Source organism: Phalacrocorax aristotelis, chromosome 2 (genome assembly GCF_949628215.1).
Source record: "Phalacrocorax aristotelis chromosome 2, bGulAri2.1, whole genome shotgun sequence".
Taxonomy (NCBI): Eukaryota; Metazoa; Chordata; class Aves; order Suliformes; family Phalacrocoracidae; genus Phalacrocorax; species Phalacrocorax aristotelis.
In genome coordinates, this window is record NC_134277.1 from 104,275,896 (window position 1) to 104,290,728 (window position 14,833).

Genomic DNA, 14,833 nt, shown 5'->3' on the forward strand with positions numbered 1-14,833 from the left:
CTCAGACGTCATCAGAGCAACGTCACATCAGCTTTGACACCCTGGGCCAGGCAACATTCAAGCAGTTTGCAATGCCACTACCCATGCTGCCCTTCTCCCAATTCACTCTCTTCAAGACGTTCATGGTTAATCCTATGCCTCTTACTAGCACTAAGCACCACCAGGAAGGCACACTGCTCGTTTCCTACACGCATCCATGCCCACCAAGAAGCGCTGTCATTCGTTCTGCACTTCCCACGCAAGTCGTTTCCTGAGGGGGAGCGGGGCTTCTGGGCCTGTGCGGCTGCTGGCCGGGCGCTGCACGCAGCCTCGGCACCGGGCGGCCGTGCGACCCCGAGCTAGCAAGGCCAACACAAAGCAATACCCTTCTGGGCTAGACACACAGCCAAGATTGTGCCGCGCCGCTGGCCAGCTGTTGACTGTTAATCTGTCAAAAGAGAAGTAAGGTTTGTTTAACTCCTTAGGTAATATAAAGGGCAGAGGAGAGCCTACTACACCTGGTGGCTCGGGCTGTAAGCAATGAAGCAGCTGTTCCTTCCCCATCACCACAACCCTGGTGGGAAAAAAAAAAAAGTCACCGAAAGAATAGCAGCCACTACAACTGTTGTATCGTGTCATCTTGTCCTCCCCCCAGCTGCTATTTTTGGTGATGTGCTCGCTTCAAAATAATAACCTATACTCCAGAATGCGCAACCTAAAAAGCGAACATACTGATTTCACCACGCACCATAATACTGAGGCATTAATGATTAGATCAAATGTATCTTTAACCAAGTTTTTATTCGAGTGATGGATCAGCCATCCAGTGCAGCCTTTTTGTTTCCCCAAGAGAATACTGAAGTTTTAAACCATCTGAGGAAATTCAAACGTAGGAGCCAATCAACAATTCCAGTTCAACCACATTGCATATGCCAATCTGTCCGTAAATGTTAGCTCATGCTCAAAACCACAAGCCTGCATACATTCAAAAGACAAAAAAAAAAATTAGGCAAAACAAAGCTACGTTTTTCTTAATGTTGTGCACACTAATCCAAAATGCTGTTCTTCATTACAAAAGGTTGGTTTTAATGGAGTATTGTGACCAACGTCTGCTTCACCCACATTCTTTCTCCAACTAAAGTTTTTCTATAAAAGGAGACAACACAGCTCAAGTCTTTAAAAAAGTTTCTAATGAAGAAAACTTTTGTGCAAATAAATTAGAATTTTTTGATGCTGTTACTATACAGTAGTTCCTACAGAAGAATAATAGTGAAGGGTTGGCTCAATGTTTTTAACTCAGGTCGTTTGAATTACATTTCCCAAAATGCTAATAAAACTGACATGCTTGAACATACTGAAAAAGTCACAGTCCATCATCGCACTGTCACATCCATGCATTTGACTTTTTTAAAATGTATGGATTATACAATTACTGCCAGGCTCCATATTTTATGTATAAAAGCTACAATCTGATTATATGTCCATGCTGAAATAATTTATGAAATAAGGGTGGAATGACTATAATGTTACTTCTATGATGAATGTAACTTGCTGTGAATAGTCTAGGAGATTGCAAGAGAGACCAAACTGAAGCCTGTAATTGTCTTCATCTTTCATGAAGAGGTGTGACCTGGGGAAAATATAGATCCCAACATCCAAGGCTCCAGCCTCATGCAAACATCTTGATTACTCACGTTCTGATATAGGAATGGAAAAACAAAATTTATAGTCCTCACAGGCCACACCTTTAGAATATTAAGGTAAGAATCACAGCAAATTACATCCAATGTTTAAATTATATGTTAGTCTATTATTGTTTTGCACCATCAGCAAATCATTCCTGCCACTATTACCCTTGCACTTTTGGATTCCCATTATTTACTACTCCCAAGGTGTTACCACCATGCTTAGTATGATATAGATGAACATGAATACGTGGAAAAGCCAAGGCCTTGCAAGTCTGCATCAGGACGACTACACAAAAAAAAAAAAGAGGGTATGAGAAAACGAGAATTAAAACTATATGCAAATTCTGAAATCACCAATAGCTACAGCATACAGATTGCAAATTAAATGTTTCTTCTTTTTCTTTCTCCTTAACTAACACTACATTTAAGATGAATGCTGTGGTTCACAGGCCACACTGATTATTTGAAGGAGCAAGAAGAAACCCGTCATAGCAAGCCAAATTAAACAAGATCATAACCTATCCCTCGCAGGCCACCTAGAACAGTTAGTTTTGGTTTCATGTTCTTTTCCACTGAAGATGCATCTAGAAATGTGTTAAGAAATTGCTACACTATTCAGGCGAATTCACCTTCCTTCATGCAATCTGACAGGTCCCCTGGGAATGCACTAACTCCCTAGAGACCACAAACCCACGTTGAAAATTCAAAAGATTGTGAGGGTGCAGGAGGTGGTCGTGACTCAGAGATGTCTCTGTTCAGCGATTTAAGCGGATCAGAGGGTAAAGGGCTGCACTGATAAGAGCTGCTTACAAAGCTCCCGCAGCCGCATGCGTTGTCGCTCACTGCCAACTACACGACCTCTCAAGCTCACCCACATTTACGCTACAGCAACCTCCGGGGAAGGAGGGGGAAGTAAAATAAAGGGGGGTTTGTGCAGCAAAAAAGCACTGACGGCGGAGCCGACCCACACCAAAAGTCGCGTCTTCCCGCCTGCGCAGGACAGGGCACGGCAGGGCAGGCCGCAAGGAGCCGCTGGTGCGTGGCCGGAGTGCCCGAGCGGGCCCGGGGGCGCAGGAGGCGGCTCCTGCCCTGACTCGCCTCCACCACCACCCCCGCTGCGCCTGCGCAGAGGCCGCGCTGACGGCGGTCACGCAGAGGCGCAGCCGTCGCCGGACGGCGGTGAAGGGGCGCTGCCCGGTGCCCTCCCCGCGGGGCGGCGGCTGGGTTGAGCGGACCAGCGCCCACCCACCACCGGCCCCCCGGTCCCAGGTGCGGGGAGGGGGGCGAGGGAGGCAGCGCGGGCGTCGTGGCCCCGCCGCAGTCCACCCACCCTCACGGCCCGCGCATGCGCAGCGGCACCGGCGAGCCCCGCCGCGGGAGGGGGGCCGCCCCCACAGCAGGAGCCCACCGGAGCCGCAAGCAGACCAGCCGGCCGCCGCGCCCGCTCCGGTACTGGCCCCATACTAGCCCTGTCCGGCTCTGTCCGCTCACACTGCCCGTCCCATCGCTCGCCTTTCCCCCCTCCCCCCCCCGGCCGCCCGCGGCAGAGCGGAAGAACCACGGCGCAGCCCGGCTGAGGCAGCCAATGGGCGCGCGGGGCATTCTTCCCGCCCTCGGCGCCGCGGCCACTCGGCGGGCAGCGGGGGCGGGACAAGGGACAGGATTGGTTCGGCAGAGCCCCGCTGGCCGCCCGCCCACCAGGACCAAAAAAACGACGGTAGCGGAGAGGCCCAAAAAGCCGTAGGGGAGACGCCAGCCCGCCCGCCGCCCCGCCGCCTGCCCACGGCCCCCGCCCGGGCCCGGAGCCGCAGCGCGCCCCGCGCCGCCCAGCGTGGGGGCGACGTGGCCGCGTCCGGCCTGGCAAGGCTTACCGCGCGGGGGGAGCCGTCCGCCTCCGCTTGTGATGATCTTGGTCACAAGTGGCACGCCGTAGATTCGCCGTTTTGCGTCACGCCCAGAAGAGCGAGGCGTGCGGCGCGGGGGGGGGGGGGGGGAGGGCGGAAGAGGGGCGGGGGAGGCCCACTCACGTGACGCGGCGCCGGGGCGGGCAGCCCATGAAGCGCTGATCAAGGGCCCGGTCGCGCGTGCCCCACGCCGGCGCGAGGGGCTGCGCCCAGCCGCCGCCGCCGCCGCCGCCGCCATCTTCTCTCCGCTGCCCCCGCCCTGGCCCGGTGGCGGTGGGAGCACCCTACCCCGGTCCGCTCGCCTCCCTCTCCGGGAGGCCCCGGGCGCCGCGCCCCGCGGTGCCGAGGGACGGGGGCAGCCCCGCGTGGCGGACGGGGTGCCTGCCGGTGGGGCCTGGCCCCGGTTGGAGATGGGCGGGCGGTGCTGGCGGGGGGCAACCGGTGCGGCGTTTGAAGGTGCACTTCCACCTGCGGCTGGCAGCCGTGCGCGCCGGCGGCCGCTCCTGGCGCTGGGCTGCACGGCTGTAGGCTTGGGTGTACGGCAAATCCACAGGTGGTCTACGGACACATTTGGCACGGACAGTGCAGCGGGGGTCCCTGCTGCTGTGTGGAACGGGTGCTTTGAAGGAACAGGTTATGTGAGGCGGCGCGCGGCAGTCACTAACTCGTTTGAAAGCAATACACACTTCCCAAGGAATTGGCTGTGCTTCTTTCAGTGTTTTTCAGAGAATGAGTTCAGAAGGGAGAAAGGGAGGCAATTTGTTTGTAAGCTGGTGAAGAAACGGTAATACTGAAACAATATTCTTTTCCCCCTTTTCTAAGATACGTCACTTGATTAATAACGAAGGAAGCATGATCTGAAGTTTTGGCATCTGTGGTGGAATGCAGGTGCTTTTTCCTAGTTGCTTGTGATTTTAAAAACACAGGTTTATGATATGATTCCAAGGTATTTTTGAGTAGGTTGAAGTATCTTAGTTAAACAGCATTTAGCATTCTTCAAGGCTGTTGCGGGGTGGTGTTCGGAGGCGAGAACAACCTATTATGAATATGTTTGGAGTTTCACTGACTTTTTCCAGTCATACAGTGTGTATAAAGCACAGTCAGGCTTACTAATTAGCCCTAACTTACTGTTTCATTTATCCAATTAGTCATTGCCTAATTTCTTATGATGCAGTGTTGCCTCTTCTGGAGTGGGTTGTAAAGACTAAGAATGGTTTGAAGATGAGCAGTTGCTGCAGCCTTAGCCGTTCATCAGATGAAAATAGAGAATGCGGATGAATAACCAGAGCCTTGGTAAAGATTGAAATGAATGAACAAAGTTTAAAACATACGAGTATTGGTAGATAAAGTATCGCAGAGAAGATAGGCGGCAGAAGGCTATCTCTGTCTGTTCCGTACCTCAGGGTTATAGTACATATTTTAATTGTTCTCTGTATAATAACAAATCTACACGGAGGAAGACTCCTTAATTTGTGGTAAAGATATATTCGGTTAAAGGTATATTTACCTTTATAAGGACATTGAAGAACTTAAATAGGTTATCAAAAGACTATGGAAACCACTGGCAGTTTTAAGAACAATCTTATTAAGAAGAGTCTGATAACAACCTAATTGTTCTTGATGTTTTCAGCATGGAAAAATAGGTAAAACAACCATTTGATGTCCCTTGAGCTCAGTTTCTCTGCAGTTTACAAACTACTTTTATATGTCTAAGAATTTTTGTAGGTCCGGGCCTGGGTTGCCCTGTGCAGGGATGGGAGGTGGATGCTATGATCCTTGCAGGTCCCTTCCAGCTCGGGACATTCTATGATTCTGTGATCTGTATTTAAATATTTGTAGGACCCAGGTCAGCGTCCCTGGTCCACCAGTTCTTTCATCATCTGTGTACTGAGGGGGAACATACTGGGGGAGACGGCACAATCACGAAAGCTGGAGTCATGTACATATTTCTAACAGAAAATGAAGAGAGGCAACATTTTTTAGTAATAGCCTGAAGAGGGAGCCATTGGTATAGTAGAAGCAACAATTAGGGCAGAATCACTATTAATCAAAGAAAAACTATATCTGTAACAAAAGTAATATTTTTTTTGTAATTTTAAGCTCTGTTTATTAAATGTTTGCGGCCATACCTACATTTAATGTTCCAGTTTAGGTATGTACATAATTTTAAAGTTATGCTGAATATTGAAATGCTTGTTCTTTGTTCTGAAATATTTATACTGATTAAAATATAATAAAATGCAAACTGAATAAGTCAATGATTAATTAGTAAAGCATTAATTAGCTAATAGATTAGTTTGTAAATGGATTATAAACATAGAGTATGTTTATTTTCTGACAGGATGTGACATCAGGAATGACTCTGCAGTTGCTATATTTTTTCCACACCAAAATACTGATGTCACTAGAAATGTTTGCTCATGGAAAGTAGTACCAGCTCTTTACTTAGCTGTGCAACATAAAATTCTGTCTACCTTTCCTATTTAATATTCCATGTTTGTTCACGTACAGGAAACACACACAGCTTTGTGATTATTTTTACCAGAAATAAGTCATTTACCGCAAAAGAGGCAGTACAGTAATCGTACTTACCAACTTGGAATTACAAGGTTTCTTGCACATCAAATTTGTTTAGGAAAATAACCCCGTGACTTGACGATGGTCGTGCAGGTAATGTCTCGGACAGGCCCTGCAAGTGGCACTGCACAGTCTCTAAAGGACAGTCAAGTAGTCAACAGTGTAGTCCATAAGTTTCTCAACCAACGTTATTTTTTCCCAGAGTAGCAAGTTTTTGAAGAAAATCTGCATATATCTTCATTCTGACAATGCAGTTACACCCATAAGGAAACATCAAACGGAATAATTAGGATGTAAACACCAGGAACCTTTTTAATGTCAATTACCTATGCATATATACACACGGATACCTTCCCTTTTTTAATGCAAAATATACTTTTTCCCCATAGAAGAGACAATTAACTTTTGAAAACCCTTGTCCAGTGGTCATTTTTCTTTCATCTGGAAAGTGGGACTAAATGTTTTTCTCGATGGTTTTTGTTGGTTTTGTTTGGGTTTTTAAATTCAGTGCATGAATTATTGAGTGAAATCTTATTTCGTGTAGACTGATGACTGAAGAAAAGGGCCCCACTGCTCCCTTCTGGTTCCCTTAAGTGAGCAGTCTAGTAAGTTAATGAGACAAATGTCCTTCAGTTTGATTACTTAAGAATGCAGACATGCTAGTCCAAATTGTGTACTACTAAAAAACAATTCACAGACAGGTCTTGAAAAATATAACGCTGTGCTTAGGGTTTTTTAAGGTGCTTGGGCAGTGACCGCTGGAAGCGTCAAGGTTTGTGATTTAGGGAGCAAAATGCAATGATCCAGTTCGACTGGTCTGCCGCTGCGTGCTGTTCTAACTGATGCAGTTTGCCATAGCTGTGCGATCCCGTCCCTCGCTTACCGCTGGCACAGCTCGGGCGTGATCCATGGGTGAGCTGGTTCTGGGCAGTGCCTCAGCAGAAGGGCAGCCTGGGGAAAACACAGGTAGCTTTCTGGCTGGCTCGGCAGGTTTGCAGCGGGGCCAGGCGACTGCCAGCAGCCTGCCGTAGCTGGGGCTGGCTAAGGCGAGGCTGCAGCCGCTCTGACACTGGCTTGTTGGGAACTGCGGTGGGCTGCCCCTGTGGACACCGGGGAGGGAGCCGAGGTGGCATTTCAGCCCCCGCTGCCCCTCCTGTAAAATGGGATCAAGAGCGAGCCTGCGCGCCTCCGTTCAGCCTGGTCCGTGGCCTGTGGTCAGCCTGGCTCTGGGCACCAGAGGAGGTTTGTGCTGCGACACGCCAGCGAGGTGACAACGCCCGTGGCACCTGCGCTGCCTCTTTCATGAAAGGTGATGGCGCCTTCTTACTCGCCTCGTGTTACCCGGTGGGTTCGCTGCCCGGTTGTGCCAAGCAACTTGTTTGAAGTACCAGGAGCCATCCATTTTCACGTAAAGCAAATGCTCACCTGCTGCTAGGTGCCTTCTGCTAAATTTTTCTGTTCTAATGTAGAGAACCTTACGCAAACAAGTAAGCACGTGATAAGAATTACATGGTTTCCCAACTTTTATTATAACTCCAGTGTAAATGTCTGAGACAAATGAGAAACAATGCACACAGGCTTTAATGAGTGCTTAGAAGGGACTGTTTGAATTTCTTATAATGTCATAAAATCTAGAAAAAACATTTTTAAGCAGGTTCAAGAGAAGAAAATAGGTTTTTTCAATTAAAAACACTATTTATAGCAGTTTAAGTTTGCATGTAGAGGTTACAAGAATTAGAAAAAAAAGGGATAATGCCTGAGGTTTTCCCCCTTACCCTAAGGCTAATGCTTAGTGTCACAAATTCTGACACGAGAGTAACAGTGCCTGCAAATCCTTTTGTGTGGCCCGCAAGAAGCATCGTCAGGGCCTGCTGTTGCGAGTGACATCACAGCCTTTCTATTCAGCTCTTGAAGAAACAAAATAACTGGACTTTTGTTCCACCTTGGTGGATCGTGCCAGCCTCTTTTCCAAATGCGAGGAATACAATGTGTACCTCACAAGAAGTGAAGCTGAATTTCTGCAGGCTTAACATTTATCCTTTCTGCTTTTATATTTGGATAATTGAAGACATAAACGTAGCTAAAAAAATACTTTCCTATTGCAAAGCAAAGGCAATATTTATGTGGACTTTCCAAGGTTGTTTTTTCTACTAGCAAAATTATGATCTGTTAGGAAGCTTGGACTGACAGTTTTAGAAGTTTCCACTAGAGTGTGTTTATATTTAAAGTGCTGATCCTGCAGATGGCCACACAACAGATCCCTGAAGCCTGCAGTACAGCAGCGCAGGAGCCATGGATATCTCCGTGTGCACCAAGAGGTGTCTGCCCAGAGGCACTTGAGGAGTCAAACATGTTCTTTAGTCAGATACTGAATAATCTTGGGTTATGTTCCTCTAAAGGCAAGTTACAGTACAGCGGAGACGTGGTGAAAGGAGTATGTAACAATTATGGTATGTAAAAGTCTAGAACAGTACTCGTCCGACTATGTACTCAATATCACAGTAGTCAATATCACAAAAATAAATAGTAAGAAAGGGTCATATAAAGCAATTGTATATAAGCACAAACCATTAAAATGTTTTGCATGCACAATACAAAACATGCAAATGAGTGATGTCGCTTGTGTTTCTGTGAATATGGCTTTCCAGATAGAAACATCAGTATGAGTGTACCAATAAATCAGATCTCTTCTTTTTTTTTTTCTTTCCCTTGCTGCCAAATACCGAGGTTACTTGAATCAGACAACCGGATTTTTGACCCATGGACACTGTCTTTTCAGGCTGTTCCATTCAGAAAATTCCATTTTAAGACAGACCACCACCTAGAGAGAACGGCAGGTGAAGATTAATGTATTTTTGCTGGGCCCATATGCTTCGTGTGTATGTTACACTGGCAACTTGGCAAAGGTACCACAGGCTGTCATCACTAGGTTGTTCACCAGTCAGGAAGCTTGCACAACATCTCTTCATCATGGCAGGGTTGGTTGGTCTGTTTAAAACGTATTTTATTTAATTCCACTGCTTTTCAGTAGAAAGTGGAGTATTGTGGAGAACAACATCTTGTTTAATAAAAACGGCATGAGAAATATGCAGCTTTGGCCTGTTTGCTGAAATGGCCAAGGACGATGGATGAAAGAAAGGGCTTGTACAAAGCAAGCTCTGCATGTTCCAGCGGTTTGCAAACAACAGGTGGCTGGCTAAATTCTGGAGATAAGGAGCTGAGAAACAACAGTCAAGCGCCTGCCAGAAGGAACAGAAAATACAAGCATCGAGCTATACTGGGAACATGAGTCAGGTGGGGACTAGGGAGTAAAGGGGCCTCCCCTTTACAGAAATGCTATATATAATTAGAGAATTTTATAATAAAGTGATTCTGTGCGTACACCCTACAGAGTCCCTGTCCATCATACGCCACAGAGTATAGAACTAACTTTCAGTATCCAGAACGCACCCAGAAAAAAGGCTTAAGAAAGGAGGTACTTGGCAGATCTTACTGGTCCTTCCACTGTGCTGAAATGAAACTCTCATCATTTGAAGCAGTCACTGAAGTGCCACAGTTGCTGCCAAACTGGTGATGGCAACCCTGCGTACAGAACTTGCAGTCTCGTCAGGAAGGCAAGAATGCTCAGAAGGTGAGTAAAGCAGTACCAAATCTTGAATTTCTAAGTGTAAAAAAAAAAAGAGTGATACAAACTCTACGTGACATTCATGTGAGGGCTCTGCCACCACTTGTTTCTTCACACCGGAAGGCTGCATGTCAGCAATGTGTCATGCTGAAAATTTTCCAGTTTCTATTACAGAGATTACAGTTTCAACTCTAAGATCAGGGGGAAAAAAAACCCTTCAGCTCCACAAATAAAAAGACATGGGTAAAATGATCTTTGAATTATTCTTCCAGATAAAAATAATTTTAAAACAATAAAAAATTGTAACCGCATCTTACAGATGGGGAACATGTAATTGGCTGGCACCTCATGTTGTTTCACAGTGAGAGATCACTGAAATATTTTAAGACAGGGAGCAACATCAGTATTATTCATGCATGCGTACACAACGTCTGGTTTCTTCTAAGTACGGCTATATATAAGTCTGCCTGGAGGCTGACAATGACAAACCTCCAAGGATTTGGTTTTGTTGTACTGTGTTTTTTTAGTAAAAAGGTAATTCATTGCAGTAAAATGAAAGAGATTCATTTATTACCCTGCATTATCTTTTATGTGTGAAGATGTCCAGCTTGCCAGTATTTACAGCGCCGCCACTGTATAATTCATCTCTTGCAAATGCACAAAGCAAGTTTGTGAAAGACAAATATCTCAAATACAAACATCCAGTCGGGTACATTATGCATCAATACACTAACATTAAGATTTAATGTGCTATCATCAGGTCAGATCAGAAAAGAACTTGGAAAGAAAGTCACACTATATGAAATACAGATTTAATCCTTAGTTTTCATCTTCACTAAATCAGCATCCTATCCACCTGGCATGTGCATCCAGGCCCTGTTAGAGCTACATCCGCTGAAATAAGAACACGTGTAAACTGTCAGCCGTATGGAGAACATTTCCTAGCTACACACTGAAGTTCTCACGTGCTCATCGGATAAGGAACATGGCCATTTTTCTTTGCTGTCAGGGTGCACCTTATGCAGTGTGTACTTTGAATCTTAAGCAAGGTTTTGTTGGTGCCTTTCCCCTCCCAAGGGTAAAGTTTCTTAGCAAATAGAATCCAAATGCAATGCCTAGTTATGGTTTTGCAAGCACTTTCACACACCTATTTAAGTCCACAAAGAAACACAGCTATCGTCCCTGCCTTGAGGAGTAAGTGAACGTGGCAAGTTTCACACAAAGAACCTGAGAGGAGGTATGTGACAAGACGCAAGCATGCTTTCAGACAGTATCTGCAATTTTTAGAACTGTGTAAGAGTAATGTACCTAGGAACCTCCTCTGTCATCCTCCATCTCAAACAACTCATTCCGTGTGGGCTGCAGAATCAGCTGAAAAGCTTTGCAGGAACTGGTGTTTCTCGCGCAGGGCTGGAAAGCCTGGTTACAACAGTCAGCAGCTCTTTCACTTACTTCCTTAGAAACCAGTGGAAATATCCAAATGATGTCTAAGTGTCTGGAGTTCAGTTCAAGCTCATACTTCAGTTGAAAAAAGTCTGCAAGGGGCTTGCAAAAATGTGTGCTACTATGCTTGCATCGTTAGCAGGTCAGTTTGAATTTCCTAGGCTATATTTATGTAATCTAATGTAGCAATATCCCAGGAAAAGCATTTACTATTTATGAAAATGACCTGTAAAAAGTTCTTCAGACATGTTTCTGAAGAATGCAAGTGGGAAGATCACTGAAATATTTGCAGTAGAGCTAAGTAGACAAGAATGCACTCTAGTAACAAGGAACTGTTTGTATTTTTATATTCATAGATTTCTGTTTAAAATATTTATATAATGATTTACCTCTTAAAGGACATGATGTGTCTGCAGCTTAAAATACAGGCATAAATGGGCGTATATGGAGTTTGGACTCAATGATCCATATGGATGCCTTCCAACTTGAGATACTCTGTGAATCTATGATACAGGTATAGATTTGAAAAATCAGTTAAGTTTCACCTTGAGGCTGTAAGTATTGGCAAAGTACCACACTATTTCCCTGTAAGATAGTAACTTGCACCAAAACTACGGTGATGCATGCAGTTCTCACCAGTTCCAGTGCTGGCATCTTTCTAGAGAAGTCTTCTAAAAACAGATGCATTGGAGAAAGCAAGTGAAAAGGAGAAGGAATGAGAAACTGCAAATTTTTTTAGGATCCTAGAAAATCCCGTGGAAGAAGACTGCTGGCAGTGAGTGTTTCTGTTAGCAGGGAGGACAGACTCTGGAGGTGGGTGAGAACAAGGGCATGCAGTTACGTACACTTACAAGTTTTTCACACACAGGCCCCCGTCACACCCTAGTGATGAGCAACATGGAGATGAGCCAGGGAGACTAAGCAGGATATATAAAGTGAGAAGGTTGTATTCAGGACCTTTTTCATGCATCAGTATTTTAACTTTACATGTTACTTGCAGGTGGAAGCTTCTAGCAGGAACAAGGGGACTCTGGCTCCTTACTGGCACTAGCCACTGTGACACGGGCTCCTGTGTCACCAGTAAAAGCACAGTTGCACAATCTTCCCTGTCCAAACATGGACTATGGACATCCTTAACTAGCAAGGCACTGTATAACATTTTGTCAAACAAATTAAATACTGTATTCTGAGAGGAATAACTAGCAGGAGTCAAGCTAGGCAAGTCAAGCTTGGCAAGTCAAGCTTCACTAGTCAGGTCAAGCTTCTTGGGAGTAACGTTACTGAAAAGGAAAACCATAACTACATGAGTAAGCCTGATCTTCCACTTTCACATGGTAAGCAGATGGTGACCCGATTAGTTCCTAGTCTCAGAAGGCTGCTCATCTCTCTATGCCTTCAGCTCCTATTGTCAGCATAGTATTATTTGACTCATTCTCCATGATTTTAGCTGACTGCCACATTTTTTAGTCTTCTATTTTGAGACATTACTTGAGGATTAAAAACTGTACTTATCTAATATAAAAAAAGCAACTTTAACACTTAAGCACACTGATTTTAAGTGGAAATGAAAATGTTCCTGTTTCTTCTTTCACATTAATAATTACTAGGAAAATATGCTCCCACCCTTGAGCGTTTGATTCCCTACAACATGGATGTACAGCCTACAGGAGGGAAGAGTTGGGACAGTGTACTGGGGAGACAGGCAGACCTTGACCCACTATGTGTGGGCATCTAGTGCTATGAGAGGTGCTCTGGAGTGCTGCATTCAGCCAGCTGCCACTCCACCAGCAGTGTTCACACAGGGCTTGAGTTGTGTCTGCCATCCTTGGGGCATATTTCTCAGGTACCATAGGACATCCCCAGTGGCACTAGGCATCCAAGGCTTGAAACCTCACTCAAGCTCTCAAACGTATAGATGCTGCTGTTGGATATCCCCACAAAGTTGTTTTCTTACAACCTCAGTAGCTTTAATCAGCAAAGTATCCTCTTACATGATTATATAAATATGATATGTGACACAAACAGTACTTAGGTTTCACTGTGAAGAGGTACCCTGAAGTAAACAAAGAATAACACTAGAACTTTATCACAGTGTAAAAATTAGTCTAGAATAAAATTTAACCAGTCCAACTGACATTGATGAATCACCTCTTTTTGGTGTCCCTTTTCTGTGCTAATAAATATATTGTAGCATTTGTAGTTTTGCACATAAATGGGCCAAAACCAAAAGCCATTATTCAACCCTTAATAAGAAAAACCTGAATCAGTATGAGCAAGACATTTTTTGGAAAACAATGTCAGGATTAGGTCTGTGAGTGTACATGGATATATATATGTGTGCGTGTGTATATATACAGCTACATACATGTGTACGTATATGTACAGGTACAAAGTGTACATATGATATCTGTAGTTAGTTGGTCAGGATTTGAGAATACCTAGCATGCTCTGATATGGGATATGGCATGTCTAGAATAAGACTAACAAATAGAAGAAAGCTTGAATCCTATTTCTAACATGATTATTTTAGAGTTACCTTTATTTTGCTGTGGCAACAAATAGTTGTTAATGCAACCAAGGAATAATATTGCTAGTAATAATGTATAACAGCACAGACCTTAGAAAAATACACACTTTTTTCTTTTCAAAAGGCTGATGAGATGCTGCACACCAGAAAAAAGGAAAAATACAGGTTGACTGGTGAATGCCCTGTCTTGATCTAAGAGGGAAAGAGTAGCTCTGGATACCCCCGTGGGCGGGAGTGGCTTCCCCAGTGCTTTCTTTCATGGCCAGGAGAATCTGAACTTGAAGTTTTCTGCTATTTCTCTCTTCTGGGACTGAAGGAGGCATGAAGATGGTCTGTGTAATTCATTGGCTTCCCACACATGGTTTTAACTTGCCAGTAAGGGGCTATTTCAGGGCAGAACGTAACTTCAGTGTACTGCTCTGATAGTGTCTGTGCTTATAAAATGATGCTGTCTTTGTTGACTGCATTTTATTGGTGTTCCAAAGAGCAACAGAAGAAACTACATCTGGCATAAGCCCACCTTCAGTAGCTCTTCTTCATGCTGTAGAGCCCACAGACAGCATGGATTGTACTGTTCTCCAAAGCAGTTATAGTCCTAAAGACACAGCCTCCATACCTCTTGCATGAGGAAATACACTAGCTCTAACATCTCACCGAGCTTTCTGCTCTTCTCTTCTGCCAAAAGGGTCATATTTATGAGTAGCTGTTCTTTCAGCGATGGGTGAAGTCACTTGCTAAAGCCACTACAAAACAGGTGATTGCAAATAATGGTTTATGTCAATTTTAAGTCAGCAAAATTCAATCATTTACCTTTATGGAGCAATAGCTTTTAAGCACGGACCAGTCTGCCCCAAGTCCTGTGCAGGTGCCAGAGCACTCTCCCCTACAGCATTCCTTACCATGCTCATTCCTAAATGGTTTAAACAGGCAAAGGGAGCTGAGAGACTGTAGGGGACCTGTTCTACAAGTCGATGATGTGCAAACTGGAGTCTTCTGATCTTGGAGGCTCAGTCCTTGTCTTGTCTTGTAGCCGTCTCCCTTGGCATGGGCACCAGAAGTTACCCTGCAGTTACACAGTCTGCAGAGCCAA

The 14,833-nt window shown here is 45.0% G+C and overlaps 1 protein-coding gene and 1 long non-coding RNA gene across 2 annotated transcripts in view; one reads left to right on the forward strand and one right to left on the reverse strand.

Annotated features, from left to right (window-relative positions):
• Positions 1-3,983, reverse strand: part of ZNF407 (zinc finger protein 407) — a 350,717-nt gene extending 346,734 nt beyond the window's left edge. The window contains exon 1 of the mRNA XM_075084575.1: positions 3,539-3,983. Coding sequence (XP_074940676.1) covers positions 3,539-3,809 — 271 coding nt within the window. The 5' untranslated portion in view covers positions 3,810-3,983. The remainder of the gene's footprint in view (positions 1-3,538) is intronic.
• A 722-nt stretch (positions 3,984-4,705) lies between these two features.
• LOC142053241 (uncharacterized) lies at positions 4,706-5,816 on the forward strand. Its single transcript, XR_012659142.1, has 2 exons — positions 4,706-4,864; positions 5,411-5,816. It is a non-coding gene; the product is annotated as an uncharacterized LOC142053241 (long non-coding RNA).
• Positions 5,817-14,833: the final 9,017 nt, after the last annotated feature.